This window comes from Papio anubis, chromosome 10, assembly GCF_008728515.1.
Source record: "Papio anubis isolate 15944 chromosome 10, Panubis1.0, whole genome shotgun sequence".
In the NCBI taxonomy this organism is placed as follows: domain Eukaryota; kingdom Metazoa; phylum Chordata; class Mammalia; order Primates; family Cercopithecidae; genus Papio; species Papio anubis.
Genome location: NC_044985.1, coordinates 50,914,561 through 50,932,758, shown reverse-complemented (window position 1 = coordinate 50,932,758; position 18,198 = coordinate 50,914,561). Strand labels below are relative to the sequence as shown.

The following is an 18,198-nucleotide window of genomic DNA, read 5'->3' as shown; positions in this document are numbered from 1 at the left end:
AGCTACCAATGACTTTCTTCACAGCATTGGAAAAAAAACTGCTTTAAAGTTCATATGGAACCAAAAAAGAGCCCGCATTGCCAAGACAATCCTAAGTCAAAAGAACAAAGCTAGAGGCATCACGCTACCTGACTTCAAACTATACTACAAGGCTACAGTAACCAAAAAGCATGGTACTGGTACCAAAACAGAGATATAGACCAATGGAACAGAACAGAGTCCTCAGAAATAATACCACACATCTACAGCCATCTGATCTTTGACAAACCTGAGAAAAACAAGAAATGGGGAAAGGATTCCCTATTTAATAAATGGTGCTGGGAAAATTGGCTAGCCATAAGTAGAAAGCTGAAACTGGATCCTTTCCTTACTCCTTATACGAAAATTAATTCAAGAGGGATTAGAGACTTAAATGTTAGACCTAATACCATAAAAACCCTAGAAGAAAACCTAGGTAATATCATTCAGGACATAGGCATGGGCAAGTACTTCATGTCTAAAACACCAAAAGCAATGGCAACAAAAGCCAAGATTGACAAATGGGATCTAATTAAACTAAAGAGCTTCTGCACAGCAAAAGAAACTACCATCAGAGTGAACAGGCAACCTACAGAATGGGAGAAACGTTTTGCAATCTACTCATCTGACAAAGGGCTAATATCCAGAACCTACAAAGAACTCAATCAGATTTACAAGAAAAAAACAAACAACCCCATCAAAAAGTGGGCAAAGTATATGAACAGATATTTCTCAAAAGAAGACATGCATACAGCCTACAGACACATGAAAAAATGCTCGTCATCACTGGCCATCAGAGAAATGCAAATCAAAACACAGTGAGATACCATCTCACACCAGTTAGAATGGCAATCATTAAAAAGTCAGGAAACAACAGATACTGGAGAGGATGTGGAGAAATAGGAACACTTTTACACTGTTGGTGGGATTGTAAACTAGTTCAACCATTATGGAAAACAGTATGGTGATTCCTCAAGGATCTAGAACTAGAAATACCATATGACTCAGCCATCCCATTACTGGGTATATACCCAAAGGATTATAAATCATGCTGCTATAAAGACACATGCACACATATGTTCATTGCAGCACTATTCACAATAGCAAAGACTTGGAATCAACCCAAATGTCCATCAGTGACAGACTGGATTAAGAAAATGTGGCACATATACACCATGGAATACTATGCAGCCATAAAAAAGGATGAGTTTGTGTCCTTTGTAGGGACATGGATGCAGCTGGAAATCATCATTCTCAGCAAACTATCACAAGGACAGAAAACCAAACACCATATGTTCTCACTCATAGGTGGGAACTGAACAATGAGATCACTTGGACTCGGGAAGGGGAACATCACACACCGCGGCCTATTATGGGGAGGGGGGAGGGGGGAGGGATTGCACTGGGAGTTATACCTGATGTAAATGATGAGTTGATGGGTGCTGACGAGTTGATGGGTGCAGCACACCAACATGGCACAAGTATACATATGTAACAAACCTGCACGTTATGCACATGTACCCTAGAACTTAAAGTATAAAAGCAAACAAACAAACAAAAAAACCAGTAGGATGACAAAAAACAAAACAAAACAAAACAAAACAAAAAATTTAGGCAACTCTATATGTCCTGTGGATTAAAAAAAAATACATCCACTTCATTTCTCACTACAAAATTTAAGAATTACCTCAGTTGTCTCCTTCCTCATGGAAAACATGGGCCTACGTACAGCTGTTTACAGTGTAATTACTATTAAAAATTTTCAAGTCTGATGAGGTTTATTACTAAGATTCTCACATTCAAAAATCATTAAATCTCATGACAGTATTTTGTAATATATACTAATGAAATAATGAAATCAATGAAATGAGAAAAAAATTTATATAAGATAACATTTAGAGGTCAGATTATGTGGTTTTATGTAACATCTGGGCTCTACTATTCAGTGTTTGAGGATTTTAAAGAAAACAGAAAACTCCCCACCACAATAAACAGCTGAATAATGCTTCCAACTTAATCTATGCAAGCAACCAGCAGCTAGTTTATTATGAATTATAACCTAGAAGCAGAGACTCAGTATAAACATTGCTCTTAACAGTTCAATTTACCTGTTGATTAACCTAGACTATTTAATTTTCATTAATGTCTGAAACATTAGAAGATGAGAGGTAGAATATTCCAGCACGATCTCTAGAAATTTGGCAAAAATGCTTCAAGTAAGTAAATAAATACATATATATGTCTTAAAGATGATTTTCTAAAACATTTCAAAGTTACAGTGTTTGTTAATGAGCAATGAAAATAAATGTATCACTAAAGAAAGGAGATTTCTACATTGGCACCAAAATGAGAGCATTTCAACCATGGCTGATTTACCCATGACCTGTAGTAGTATTACCTGCTCAGATCTGTTCTGATGTTGATATTGGTATTGAGCAAAGGTATTACGGGAAGAAGTAATTTCATCCTCAAATTGTTTCTTCACCTTGGCCAAACCACCAGGCACTGTGCACATTTCTGATTCTTCCATCATCTAGGATGATTTAAGAAAAAGGAAAATTCAGCTTTACAGCTGTGCAGGATGGGATTCTCAAGCTATTTTTAAAATAGTTGACATTTATTGATAGACAGTATCTTAAAAAGATATTCACATACACCATTATTTCAGTATGCCTTTAACAAAAGCTTAATAAAGATATTCTTTCTGGGTTGTTTTCTCATTTATCAGTCTTTTGATATAAAGTCAGAAGAATCTTCAAAGTATTGAGTTAATTCTCCTAATCTCAGATAAATTTTGATGTCTGCAGATAAGACCTATTAGATTGCACAGTATTTCTCCTGTAATATACAGACTAGTGGATATTAGAATAATGGACTCAATTTGAACCCACAATGAAGTTGTCATTAAAATCCCAAACATCTATATAGGGAACACATTATTAAGAATAATTTTAAAATCATTTTTACTCCAAATTTTTTAAATTATTAAGGATGAACAAAATAGCCTCAGAATATTCCTTATGTAAAAATATTAATATGAGTAATGAGACTACTTAAGTGATTTTGTATGTATTAAATGACATATTTTGTCATTTAATGCTTCTCCATATTCTGTGAGATATGGACACCTATTACCCACATTTTAAAATAAGGAAATTGATACTTAGAGAAGTAAGACAGCTTATTACGTTCTCACAGCTAGAACAGAAGTGCTGGCACTGGAATTTCAATCCATATCTGTCTGTCTTCATCACTGGCCTCAAAGAATAGGCAGAAAACCAGCAGTTATACTATTCCAGGATTAGCAGACCCCAGGCATCCGCTCTGAGCACTGGCATGTCAGAATCAGGGGACTTTCACATTAGAAGCGTTCTAGTCTACCACTGTCATTTCACAAATGAAAAAACTAATTTCGATAGGTATCATTGGAAGCAATTTGAAAAGCACCTTAGTAGTCCTGTAAGACCTATGCCCCTTCAGGAAGTGCAGAAGTAGCTCAGGCGCATTGGTTTTGATGATTCCGCACACTCCAGAGCCCAGCAGGCAGTCAAGCCCAGATGGGATAACTCTCAAGCAAACAGGCCCCATGCCAGCCTTCCCTCCTCCAGGAAGATTCTAGGTCTCCTTGCAACTGGAAGACTTGGCAACACTTCAAGTAAAAGCAGGTCTCCTGAGGTCTGACCCAGTCCTGACATAACCCTCAATGCCTTAAGACGTCGAAAGTAACTGAGGGCCCAGGAGCTGAGAGGTTTCTATACCGAGGACTGGGGACTTTGGGGTCCTGGATATTTACCCAAATAAGTAGTTTTTCAAATAGATATTAAAAACGTAGTGCCTATCTAGAGGTTTGGGTCTCCCATACTCCAGAATATTATAAACAAATATTCAGGATTATCTAAATTACTAGCAAATACTCAAGTGGTTGCTTTACTAAGTTAATAATGTTTCCTCATTTATGTGGACTATCAAATATTGCAGAATATGCCTGCTGGCCCTTTGAGAAGAGACGATTGTACTCTTCTATGAACTAGGTATATATTGTATCAAATTTTCCCACAAACTTCAAATGTAAATCCTAATCAATTACTTCCAGTTGATGTATGTTAAGGTCATAAAAATGTACAGCACCCCTTTTGAAATTTAAGATACAGAGAAAAACGGGAAGGGTGAATTAAAGCCACAATATTTATTTTACCCCTTCTGCCATTTAATTTATATAAGTGGCTTTCCTGGATAAATTATATATAGATAATATATAAGTATTAAATTATAGAGATTAAGGTAATTATTAAGAAGAACCTTGCTGTTTCAAACAACTATTATGATGTCCCAATCATGTGCAAATTAATCTGGCAAGCCTTAGTATTATGCTTACAACTGGATGCTCTCCTGGTAAGTGCATTTTCACAAAAAGATCAATTCTTATGCTGGACAGGTTGCCTCTCATCTATAAAATGGATTAAAAAACAGATATACCAGCCTGGTGCGGTGTCTCACGCCTGTAATCCTAGTACTTTGGGAGGCCAAGGTGGGCGGATCACAAGGTCAGGAGTTTGAGACAAGCCTGGTCAACATGTGGGAAACTCCATCTCTACTAAAAAAGTACAAAAATTAGCCGGGCATGGTGGCACATGCCTGTAATTCCAGCAACTTGGTAGGCTGAGGCAGGAGAATTGCCTGAACCTAGGAGGCAGAGGTTGCAGTGAGCCGAGATTGTGCCACTGCACTCCAGCCTGGGCAACAGAGCAAGACTCTGTCTCAAAAAAACAAAACAAAACAAATACACCCATTACTTTCCTTTAGCACTTCACTTTAGAAACAGACTATATTATACAAGGAAAAATTCATACAGTTGATTTTTCTTTTTTTTTGGAGATGGAGTCTTCTCATTCAGCAGTCCAGGCTGGAGTGCAGTGGCACGATCTCGGCTAACTGCAACCACCCTCTCCTGGGTTCAAGCGATTCTCCCGTCTCAGCCTCCCTAGTAGCTGGGATTACTGGCACCCGCCATCATGCTTGGCTATTTTTTTTTGTATTTTAGTAGAGATGGGGTTTCTTCATGTTGGCCAGGCTGGTCTTGAACTGCTGACCTCAGGTGATCCACCCACCTTGGCCTCCCAAAATGCTAGGATTACAGGCAAGAGCCACTACAGATTATTTTTAATAGTAGTACTAATACCATCCCTACTACCCCTGGTACTATCATTATGCTACTGCAGCTGCTCATTCACCCAAGTGAGACAAATCTTCTGAAATACGGTTCAGTGGTGATGCTAAGGCTTCCTTGTTCCACTCAGCGTTTAGATGAAAGTTTACACACGAGAGATGGCAGGACTTGCCCAAGAAGCAGTCTGTGGCCATAACCGGGAGTAATGCTTCCTTGCTCAGTTGGGGACCTTTCCTGTGAAATTTATTTCTTGCATTATTTCCTTGCATTATTTAGTGTCATGCTCTAAATGTCCCAACTAATGAATGTCATCATTGACCACATAACTGAAATTGCTTTGTGTTGAAACTTTTTATGTTTATTATTATTCTGTGTTTCTTATTATTTGGCTCAGCAATAAGGTTTGGAATCTAATGGGTATGCTGATAATAATATGTTAATTTGAACACTTAACAGTTAAATCTAGGTAAATACATTACACCGTCCTCAAGTTCTTTTTACAAAAACGGTTATTGGTTTATAGGGCATAAAAGAAATAATATAATTTTGGGAGTTGGACAGATAGTGCTTCTAATTCCAGCCCTGACAAAATCTTGGGCTACAGCTCTTGAACTCGGGTTTCTTTCTTATAAACTGGGCCTAGAAATATTTTTCTCACAGATTTATTGTGAGTATTAAAAAAGGTAAAGGGAATAAAATTGCACAGACTTGAAAATGAATCTGGCATTTTAATTCATTGTACGACAAGTGTTACTTTTCCCTCTCTTTTAGGGGGCTTCTACAGACCACCACTGTTTCACAGGCATAACTTTCATTTAGATACAACCAAATGCCATCTGATTGAGTCTAAGACAAGGAAAAATAGATTGTCTTTACATGTGTAAATATGATTGAAATATAGTAGATTCAGTTTGGGTCTGATTCTGTGACTTCCAGATTTTGCACTTAAAATTTTGGGCTAATTGTGGAGATACAGATGTAGTCACAGGCAGTTTCCATGATATTTTTGGTGTGTTGGGGGTGGCTTGAACAAGCATTTCATGCACATGATTAAATAAATAATGATTTTGCTTTGCTTTAGATATTTACCAGGATTCCGCTGAGATAATGTAGGTGCTCTTCTTTCTCACAGTATTCGCTTAGGGCCAAACCATATAGTATAATATTTATTTAGGGGGCCAAAAATACTTTCTCATTTAGGAAAGAGGAGGAAGTTGAATTCAGTTAGAAGTGTACAAGAGTCAAGAGACTAGGAATCTAGCTTGGCCTCCTCACTACCTAATTTTATAATCTCCTATAAGTAACTTTCTCTTGGTGTTCTTGTCTATAAAGTGTGCAGGGAAGAGAGGATTACTAAATTCTTTATATGTAGATGTTTTCAGATTAGCCCTAAAGTTTTTGCTTTTGTATTAAATAATGGGATCATTTAGTTTCCTTATGCGTCCAATATAAACAGTCCCTTTTTAAACACATTATAAATATATATCATGCCCTGATACCACTTTTTAAATGTATATTCTCATAGTAACTGGCAAGATCAATCTTCCTAAATCAAATATTGTTTACTAAATAACCAGTCTTTCTTTAACTAGGCATTTTCAAAATCAACTGTTTCCTCATGAATCATTTCTCTAATTTAGAACACGAATAAGTTCCTCAATGATCCAGCAGGGGGTGCCATCGAAGAAGACTGGCAGGAGGTACTGTAGTGCCACTGTTTATTTTGGAAGTGATCTAGATACTTCTGTCACTTCTGCACATTCATTCCAAATCTAAGCTGTGTCTAAAATGTATTTTAATGACTATGTGAAAACTTAAATGTCATGTAGAATTGCATTTTTTAAATGAATTTGGCACAATCAGCCTTGTCTCTAAATAATTTGTAAAGAAGCATGTTAAGTGTAGCTATTTTAATACACTACCTTTTTTTTTGGCTTCTCTCTCTCTCTCTCTCTCTCTCATACACAACTAGGCTAATTTGGAGATTATAATTATAAAAGAACTTTCTTATATTCCATTAAGTTGAAGGCCACAGAATACAGAACCCAAAAATTCTTTTGAATATGCCTTTATAATGCATTGGCTCTAAATATTGGTGATCTTACTGAATCCTGCAGTTTCCTATAATCATAATTGGTTTAGCAGAGTGTCTACATTGCTAATCTCTCTCATTTTTATGTTGATTAAACCTTTCCTAATGGATTTAGTACATACAGAGACACGAGAAAAGCCAAAGAAATTATACTGCCAGTGAATTTCAATGAACCATATACGAGACCAAGGAAGGTGACATGCAAACCCACATTATTAAAATTTGAAATTAATTCCCAACCTTCCTGAGGAGAATATCTACAGGTTAAGTGATAATGATGATAATAATAACAGATGTATACAGTGCCTTATGGCTTTCACATAAATTGTCTCTCTGATTCCTCACCAAGACTCTGTGTGGTAAATGATGATCCCCATTTTTCAGCCAAGGAAACTGAAGCTTAGAGAGAAGTTAAGACAGTAGTTCAAGGCCGGGTGCAGTGGCTCACGCCTGTAATCCCAGCACTTTGGGAGGCTGACGCGGGAGGATCATGAGGTCAAGAGATCAAGACCATCCTGGCTAACATCGTGAAACCCCGTCTCTACTAAAAATAGAAAGCTGAGTACGGTGGCATGCTCCTGCAATCCCAGTTACTCGGGAGGCTGAGGCAAGAGAACCACTTGAATCCAGGAGGTGGAGGGTGCAGTGAGCCGAGCCATTGCACTCCAGCCTGGATGACAGAGCAAGACTCCATCTCAAAAAAGAAAAAAAAAGGTCAAATTCACGCAAGTAATAAGTAGCACAGTTGAAACTTAAATTCAGATAGTCTGGATTGATTTCACACACTATTTTTGTACTCTTTCTACTTTAGCTCCCTGTCCAGTAGTATTCTTACATTTCAAATATAAAGAGGGAATTGGGATAGACAGTAAGCACATTGCCTAATGCAAAACCATTAGAAGCAGCTTACATTAGCAGAGAAGCTGCGGCAGTCACCCCTGGAAACGGCTGCCTGGTACCTTGCCATCCGCTCCTTCAGGGAGACCACTTCGTGGAGGTCTGACACAACCTCGCCCAGAGCAGCACTGTCTTCTGCAAATCCACTCTCAGGCTTATTAGGGCCAGCAATTGCTGAAAGCAAATGGAGCATGCTTAGATATGTGTGTTAAGCTTTAAGAAGAAAACAGCATCACCTTGTAAATGGTGAAACATTTAAAACATTTGAGCTCATAAAATGGACTGTAGCATTTCACAATATTTTCAATGTCTCATGTCATCTCCTTCAAGCTTTCAAGCAAAGTTACGAAATGCGTGTATAACAGCATAAAGTTAGGTAAACAGCAAAAATTTATCCCCCCTCCTACTCTTGCAATTATTGTGATGAGAAATATTTAGTAACAGATATATAACAACAATTAACATTCCTCAAGAACTATGTTTTGAATTTATGCTAAATTGTATGTGCATTTTCAAATTTACTTTGCTAACAATCTTGTGAGGTAGGTAATATTATTTTCTAAAAATTTATATAAGAAAATGGAGAGTCACGGCTATTAAAAAACTTTCCAAGGATCACACCTTTAATAAGTGGCAGATTTGAATATGGTTTGACAAAATCTTTAACAAGTCTGAGAGTTGCTCCTTTCTTCTCTCCTCACCCCTCAACCTCTAAGGAGATATATCCAGCTAAAATATGCAAATACTGTTAATATGATAGGCTGTGGATTTTTTTTTCTTTTCTTCATATGGGGAATGTATTCCATAAGAAAGAAGAAATAGTATCATTAGAAACAGCTTTGTCAGGCACCCATTTCAGAGAGCCTGATATTTACCCATGAAGCCATCTACTTGGCAAAAATGCAGGGTAGGAGGAATTATTTATCTGGAAACAGTGTGAAAGACTGATTGCACAATCACAGAATAGCAGTTGTTAGAAACAGAATGATCTTAGAGATCATCGAACCTAACCCAATCTAATCAACTCCTTTTAGGCAGAAGAAAACATATGCCTGACTGTTTCCTTATGTGAAAGGAACCTAAGGACCCTCCATTGTTCTGTGATTCTCCAAGGCTATTTAGCTTATGTATGCCAGAACTGATCTCAAAACTAGTTTTTCTTATTTAATCTAGTGATTTTTGTTGTCATCCGTCTGCTTGATGGTTTACTATTCACTCTTAGATGGTTTTGATTCCAAAATCATTTCAAGGGTATGACATAGGTATGTATATATGTGCTTTTGTGTATGAGTTTATGTATATGCATCACTCATTTATGCATCTCCTGCCTTCACTCTTAGGGCTGGTAGTTTCTGGGGCTTACAGGGTAGGGCTCTTTGTAGTACTTTTTATTTGGGTTGTTATAATCTAATCACTATCAACCAAGGCCCAAATAACCTCTAGTAAAAGACAGCCAAGCTGTTCCCTCCCTGCCCCGTTCTTCCTCTCTCCTCCCTCAACTCTCAGTCCTCACGTTGAACCATCTTATTGAATTGCTTGCTTTTTCTATTAGCGTCTTTAAGATTTATGTACACAATAGCAGTTGAGAACAATTTCTGTGGCCTAGAAAAAATTAAAAATCATTTTCATTTTGACACCTTCCTAGAGTATTTGGTTTTCCATAGAGACTTCTTATTCAGTAAACACTTTCATATATTGTAGCTAAAATAGTAAAAATACTTAACATGCTACCAAAAAGATACAAAGCATAAAGGAATAAGACATTGTATTATATGAATGCTGATTGTACAACACTGATTATATTTACAACAAATGCCAGTTATCTTTGAAATTCACCTGTCATCCAAAACCTCATAGCCATACAAAAGACTCCTCCACTTGATTCTGATAAAAAGAGATTCCAACAAATCACTGAAAGTCTTTCACATGCCGAGGAAAAGCTCTTTATTTTTCTCTGTGGATTATCTATCTGCACAGATGAATTCAGTTTACATTCAACTGTGCTGTTCTTACTTTGATGTGAATGAATGTCATATAGATTTTATTGAACATAACACCCTAAAGTTCTTCCACATTAAAATATAAATTTTATTTTGTGTGTTATCCATAAAAGATGCCATTCTTTTGATAATCTTAATAGAAGTTCAGGCTTTTTTTTTGGCTAAAATTTACAAATAGTATTTAGCTTTCAAATATTTGATTTTTATCATTTTTTAATGACAAAATGCCCAACATTATTTGTCAAAAAGAAATCAGTGGGCTGAGTATTGAGATATTTGGATTCCATTGCTCATGGCCTTTTTGGATGATCATAGAAAAGACTTTCATTCTTTTTTTCTCTCTCTCTGTCACTACTCCCACCGCCGCCCTGCTTTTCCCTTATCAGCCTATCAGTGACTGCATACTCAGATAGGGTCTCAGATTAGAAAAATTACCTTGAACCAATAGGCTGTATCCACATTATTTCCTAACCTTCTAAGTCAATATCTAACAATTTCTTCATATGAAAAATGAGGTGATACTTCGTGCCCAGTCTACTATAATGCAGTGCACCTGCAGCTGATAACACCTGATGTAAATTTTTAGGGTACTTAAGTCAGCCCCTTCTTTAGGGATGTGGGGGATAGAAGAGAGGAACATGAGGTGCCTGGCCTCATAATACTCAATTCCACATGTCTTAGAAGCAATTGAGTTTGGAGAGCAGTATAAATGAGCTGACGGTATTATTTAAAGAAAAAAGAAAGTTAGAGGAACAACTAAAGATGCTTATTGTCATACAACACTCGTGGAAAAATAGGGAATGATAAAACCATTAAGCATGCAAGTCGGACAAGAAAGGAACAAAATAAAAGGCTAAAGTACTCTGTGTAAAGGAGGAAGGGAAAAATTAAATTTTCAAATGACTATTTCTGTCAGAAAGCATTATAAATATTAATATCACAAAATCATTTTGTTGGAGTTTCTGTCTCTGAGGATTAGAGGTAATTTATTGTACAGATGAGTAATCCAAAATCCGAAGAAGTTCAGTGAATTCTCCCAAATCTCGAGTTAATGGTATAGCTGGGCTTAGAATTCATTGCACACTAAACATAGAAAGCATGCATTTATTCACATATAAGAAAATAATTTATAATCCATTCAAAACATTCATTCTTTGTGTAGTAAAACACATCCCACAAAGCAGAAAAAATATATAGAGAAGCACTTTGAAAGAAAATAAAACAAAATAAATACAATCTATTATCATGGCAACTATTAGATAACAAGGATAATAATGTCTTTTATAAGGGTTTTGAGGTTCTTAGAAAAAAGATTTACATTTTAATTTTGATATAATATAAAAAGTCATATACTATAGATAGATCCAACTTATGCCCATTTCTACATTCTTAAATCATGAGAAATTGTGTGACTAGAGATATTTTTTCTCAACCACCAAACATATGCTTTTCTTCTGCAGTTTTTAAAAACAAACTAAATCTATTAATAAAATTTGACCAGGTTACAGAAATTCATTATGCCTTTCTGAATTTTACTTTCAATGGAGAGTCTATGTTTAAAACATTTAAAAAACACACAATGGTACAATATTTATAAGGCAGAACACTCTTCCTTTCTTGAACGATTATTCACATGTCACATGTCTGCAGTCCGTAACAGAAAGGATTGAATAGCGACCCCTCTGTGTTTCCTTGAAGTTGGTAAGATGTCAGAGACAGAAAACAGTGAGGAATAGTCAATGTAACATAAATTCTAGAATTTTCTCCTACTTTTACAATTTATATAGTCAGAGAAAGAATTCTTATGGATATGCACAGATTAATATAGAGAAATATTTCAAAAGGATCATTGATAGATTTGTTATGAACCATCCTAAACTAGCTGTACAGGAAATTTCAAATTTGGAATTCAGTGATTTATAAAAATGATATGTTCTTACAACATTAAGAAGTGAAAAATCTAACCTCATTTCCTATTAAGCAATCATCCAACAATCTGAAATAAGTTATAAATATGATCCTAAAATTTTCGTAGAGTTACAATTTGGAAATAAAGGTCAATGGTTTGATACATAGAGCTAGGGTCAATGTGTTGCTCAAAAATACTGTCAGATCCTGAAAAAAAACTATGCAGAAGACACCTACTGTGTCTGGGTTCACAATCTTATTTTGTGATTGTCACAATCTTATTTGACACAATCTTTGTCACAATCTTATTTCTAAAGCCAGATAAATGTAAATATTTCCTATTACTTTCAAAATATGAGAGATACATTCTTAAATTGTAGTTGTGGATAGTCGTATGGAAAGGATGACTGTGTAACAATACAATTGACAATATGGATGAGAGATATATTAATACTAGGTGCTTTAAAAGTGGCTTACACATTGCTTAAATTTGTGCGAGTCATCTCATTTATTTTCCCTTCTGCCTTCCCATTGTGGACAATGCAAAAGTCTGCAGAATAAAATGGAAAGCACTTTGAACTCCTTATTTCTTTCAGAGACTACTTGATAGTGTCTAGGTTGTGAGGCTGATGTGATATGAGCCATGTCTGATTTTTAGCAGAGACTTGGCCAACGTGAAATCAGAAGACAAGACATTTGCCAAAGATGAGAAAAGAACTAAAGATATTCAAGCATTTTGAAAAATTAAAATACACATTGAAGGCAGTAAATAGGATAATATATGCTACAGAAAAGAAAATCAATAGCATATTAGCAGCAATATGAAATATGGCAAAGATGGAAAACAGAGGAAAATCCATACTACAGGCATTTCAATGTGAGGATGGGGAAGTAGGTAGAAGAAATAAGATATACTAGAAGAAAAAAAATTGCCAAAAATGAAATTTGGGCATAGATTGAAAATATTTACCACAAGCCAGGAATAAAGTTAATTTAAACATACCAACATATTGGCAAATCCTGGTGAACATTTTAAGTTCATGGAAAAAGAAAAATTCTATAGTTATCCAGATACATGAAGAGTATCTGTAATAAAGAAACAAAATTCAGATATCCTTAGATGTTTCCTTTACAATGCTGATCACTAAAGGAATTACAGAACCAGTTACTGGTTACTGAAATTTTAGTTTTGTGAACCAGGGTCTACATGGGTCCAAGTTGATAACCATGTGAGAAGGCAACAAAAAGTCAAAAACAGACCATATAATAACAAAGGCAGCCCAAAGGAAAACGAAGGCCCTCAAAATATAATAAGGTAGACATAAAAATAGTTGTATTTATTTATTTATAACTAAAAGTATTAATCATAGAAATATTCAGAGGTCAAATTTCACATCGAAGGATGAAAACAAACAACCTAACGATGTACCATGTGCAATAAATAGATGCAAAACAAACCATACAATTTAAAAAATATATTGAACAATAAATTACCAAGCAAACGTAAATGAAGAAAAGTCATTACTATGCTATCTTCATACAAAGTATCCTTAAAAACAAATTATTCATATATTAAATGAGATAAAGGACCATTCCACAGCTAAAAGATACCATCCCACTATGAAGCTGGAATAACTGTGGACCACTACGTGCTAATTAGCACAGTACAGCAACAGTAAAAGGCCATTAGTAACAAGGAAAAGGAAACCTTTGTGGGAAAATAATAGCTGCAGGTGACTTTACCATATCTTTCTACATATTGCCAGATGAAAGCTCAGAAATAAATGATTTTGAATTATATAATTAGTTACATAATTATATAATTGACAAGGTTTATATAATTAATTATATAATTGATAAGGTTTATCTATATTCATTCTCACTAAACAAATATTGATTCTCTACCAAAAGCATAAGATACTTTCACTATCTTTCAGGGCTTCCAGTATAGTTGGAGAGACAGGGTATTATAGCCAGTGTGTAATGGGTTTGTTCCAGCTGAGTTGGAAGCCTACAGCAGGGACATAATCCACCTGGCTATGTTAGTGAGGCAGGTGTCAGGGAAGGCATCTGAAAAGTAGAACATCTGTACTGAATCCTGAGGGAGTTGGCCATGTGAATATGTGTTAGAGAGAAAGATGCAGAAAGGGGATGAAACTGCAGCACTCTCAACAATTGTGCTGGGAAAAACTGGGTAATGATTTGAGGAAAATGTTAAGAGATCCCCACCTCACAGCATATTGCAAGTGAAATATCAGATGGCTAAAGAGTTAAATACTTTTTAAAATTATGAATCTTTAGAGAAATACAAGTAGTTCATAAAATGGTTTCAACTGGACTTTATAAGCATAAAAATTCAAAGTAAAAAATATTTTCAGCAAAATTTATAAGAGAAAATAAAAATTAGAAAAGGATAATTTTAATAAATACACATATTTATTTTCATTAAAGAACACTGATGGGCCAGAAAAAAATGCTAATATTGAATAATGGAAAAAGAACTTCAAAGAATGATTTACAAGTGAAAACTTCATAGCAAATATTTATAAAGTGCTTTCTATGTGTCAGAATACGAATCCATTTAATACTCTCAATCATACTGGGAGATAGAGGCTATTTTATTTTTTATCTCTATTTTACAGATAAGGAAACAGTTTCTAAAACCTGCGCCAGTTCAGATAGCTGGTGAGTTTCGGAGCTGGGAAGGGAAGCTCAGCAATCCGGCCCCAGGCTCTGTGACAACTCCAATTCTGATGCTACCTATGCTGCCTATTAAGAAGGACAGGTGTTCAACAACAAACAAAATCACCATGCTCAGTAAGCAAATGAAGGAAAAGTCAAACAACAAAGAGATGCCTTTTTCTGTTAGGAACTGACTCATATCACACATACAATAAAAATATCCATAATATTCCCAGATGGCTAGTCCAGTGTATTATTGTGACACAAAAGAAATTCTAAGGTTAACAATAATCCAAACTGTTTAGCAGAAAAAAACAGAATTTATTATTTTTTCTTTGAAATATGCTAAACTCAATGTAATCCCACCTAAGAACCAGGCAAAGTTTGCTGGTGAGCCCCATGGAAGCCTGCAAAGCTGAAGTGATCATAGACACCAGCTTCAAGAAGGCAAGCACATTTCAGGTGACACATCAATAGCTTTGCTACTTTATTCTGGATGCTCATTATAAAGAAGTCAACTGTTTAGTTCTTGAAAACAAATTGATTTAGAACTACATTGGGAGAGTGATAAATTCTGTCAAACCTAAATACATGATCTATAACCCTGCTTGAATTTGTGTGCAGGGTATCATACCAATACACATATCATAGGCTGAGAGCCATTAGCATGAATAAATTTTTCTATAATTCTTAATATTTGCAAATCCCTCAGCTAATAATAAAATTCATCTCTTTTAAGCATTCAGAATGCTACTGCCAAGTAAAATTTGTAATCAATTTGAGTTTTATATATTCTTATCCTCATTTGAATATTATAAAACCAAGAAATAGATGGAGAATAAAATGAAAGCAAGTGTACAGCACAGTCCTGTATTAATTCAGAGTTCTTAAAAAAACATGGAGAAGAAGGGCGAGGGAATAAAAATGAGTGGAAGTAAGCACAAAAACCATCTTGTAGCATTATTTCCAGCAAATAAACACAGTGACTCAGATTCCATTTCTCAAAGTAACCTCCCTGTGATCCTATTCCCCCAAAATGCATTGTGTTATTGTATGTGTACTTGTCACCTTCCCAAAAATCCATCCATTTATGTGATTATTTGGGCTTTATACATTAACAAAAGAAGATCTCTCATAGTAATAAAAAGGATTAGTTCTTGCTTTCTTACTAAGTCTGTCCTAGCTAGTATTCTCCTGGTTCACCAGATACTGGAAGTGATTCTTTAAATCCAGTTGCCTGTTAGAGGAAGAAGACAAAATTTAGCATTGTAGTAGACAGAACATTGGTCCCCCAAAGATGTTCACATCCCAATCTCCAGGATCTATGAATATGTAACCTTACATGGCAAAAGAGATTTTGCAGATATAATGAAGTTAAGGATTTTGAGATGGGAAGATTATCTCAGGTTAACCAAGTGGGTTCAATGTAATCACAAGGGTCCTCATAAGTGAAAGAGGGAGTCAGGAGCATTAAGACAGGAGATGTGATGACAGAAATGGGAGAGAAAAGAGATTGAAGATTCTACACTGCTGGCTTTGAAGATGGGAATAAGGTCCACAAATCAAGGAATACAGGCAGCTTCTGGAAGTTGGGAAAGGCAAAGAAGTAGATTCTCCCCTACAGCTTCTGGAGGAAAGTTGGCACAGCCAACACTTTCCTTTTCTCCCAGTGAAACCCACTTTGGACTTCAGACCTCCAGAACTGTAAGAAAATAGATGAGTGCTATTGGAATCTGTTGCATTTTTTTGGTAATTTCTTGCAGCAGCAACAGGAAACTGACACAAGCATTCACTGTACATATACATATGTCTGTCCAAGTCACAAATTGCTACATACTGGATACTTTTAAATGCATATTTCAGTTCCTGCTCCCCAAATTGCACAGACACATAAATATACAAACCACTATGTGATGGAGCCATCTCTGAAGTTACTCTTCATGTTTCAAAAAACAAGTGTCCGCCTTCCTGATAAGACTCAGTTTAAGTGTCCATTTAGATTCTAATCTCTCTGAATAATAGGACTGTTATTTATAACTGCTGTCACTTCTTTTTCTATAGACATGTCCTGTGTCTTTTGCAGCTCATATCATCTCATGGAAAGTACTTCCGGTACTACAGCAGTTATGAATTAAGAAAATTTAATCAGAAGTTAGGTAATCATTAGTATAAAAATGTTGCTAGTTTGGGCATATATGAAAATCTAATCATACTGCTATTAAACATGTTTAAATTAATCGTTTAGCTTAGAGATTTGGCCAATTAAAAAAATCAATAATTGAATAAAATGACTTAAATTTCATTGAAATAGTCTAATAAAATAGAATCATTAAAAATGCCTGTAGAGGGTACATATTTTTACAGCGTAAGTCTCTTGTTGGACATTTCTCTCAGACTTATATTACATTATAATAATGATAGCTATCAGTTAATGAATATAATGTGTTAATTATTTTACATGTATTATCCCATTAATTCTCATAAAAACCACATATGATGGGTGATTTATTCCCATTTTAGTGACGAGGAAGTAACACTCAGAAGATATTGTATAGTAAGTAGCTGAGCCTGGAGTTGATTTCAAGTATTTCTTTAAACTTTAAACTCTACACAGTCTCTTATGTAAATATATTTTCATTAAAATATAACATTTTTATTTCAAGGTAAATTTTTAATTAAGGGAATAAAACTTGTTTTCTGCTTCTTAAATATATGCACATAAATCCTTTCTAGACATTGACTTCAGCATAATCTAAGGATAAATCAAAGGGAAGCAAATAAGCTGAATATCCACAGCTATCAGTGACTTTTTTTCATTCTTACAAGCTTGAGTTTAGAATTAGAAATCAAAGCAAACCCCTCAGCTATATTGCTTTGGTCACTATAGACATCAAACTTGAGAACTGGTTAGGGATAGGTCCAACTGAACAGAGAAGAGAATAAACTTGACTTAAGGAAGGGAAAATGCAAAGCAAGGGCCACTGGTCTCATTTTCGAGTGATCTACTATTCTCCAGAGGATGGGAGGTGGTGTCACACTTTAATCCAAATGTCCCCTTGTCTCAATCTTCATCACAGCTGTATACTGAAGGTATATGGTACCATTCCTGCCCTTCCTTCCTTCCTTCCTTCCTTCCTTCCTTCCTTCCTTCCTTCCTTCCTTCCCTCCCTGCCTCCCTCTCCCTTCCCTCCCTCTTTTTCTCTCTTTCTTTCTTGACAAAGCCTCACTCTGTCACCTAGGTTGGAGTGCAGTGGCATGATCTCAGCTCACTGCAACCTCTGCATCCCATCCCAGATTCAAGCGATTCTCCTGCCTCAGCCTTCGGAGTAGCTGGGATTACAGGCACCCGCCACCACACCCGGCTAATTTTTGTAGTTTTGGTAGACACAGAGTTTCACCATATTGGCCAGGCTGGTCTCAAACTCCTGGCCTCA

The 18,198-nt window shown here is 35.7% G+C and overlaps 1 protein-coding gene across 9 annotated transcripts in view; it reads right to left on the bottom strand.

Moving 5' to 3' along the window:
- Positions 1–18,198, bottom strand: part of XIRP2 (xin actin binding repeat containing 2) — a 597,703-nt gene that overhangs the window by 45,674 nt on the left and 533,831 nt on the right. For 7 of the 9 annotated variants that reach the window (XM_021924350.2, XM_003907567.5, XM_021924351.2 and 4 more), the window contains 2 exons: positions 8,188–8,348; positions 2,417–2,551 (listed from right to left, as the gene is read on the bottom strand). In XM_021924350.2, coding sequence (XP_021780042.2) covers positions 2,417–2,551; positions 8,188–8,348 — 296 coding nt within the window. The remainder of the gene's footprint in view (positions 1–2,416; positions 2,552–8,187; positions 8,349–18,198) is intronic. The other 2 variants (XM_021924353.2, XM_021924354.2) reach the window with 2 other exon arrangements.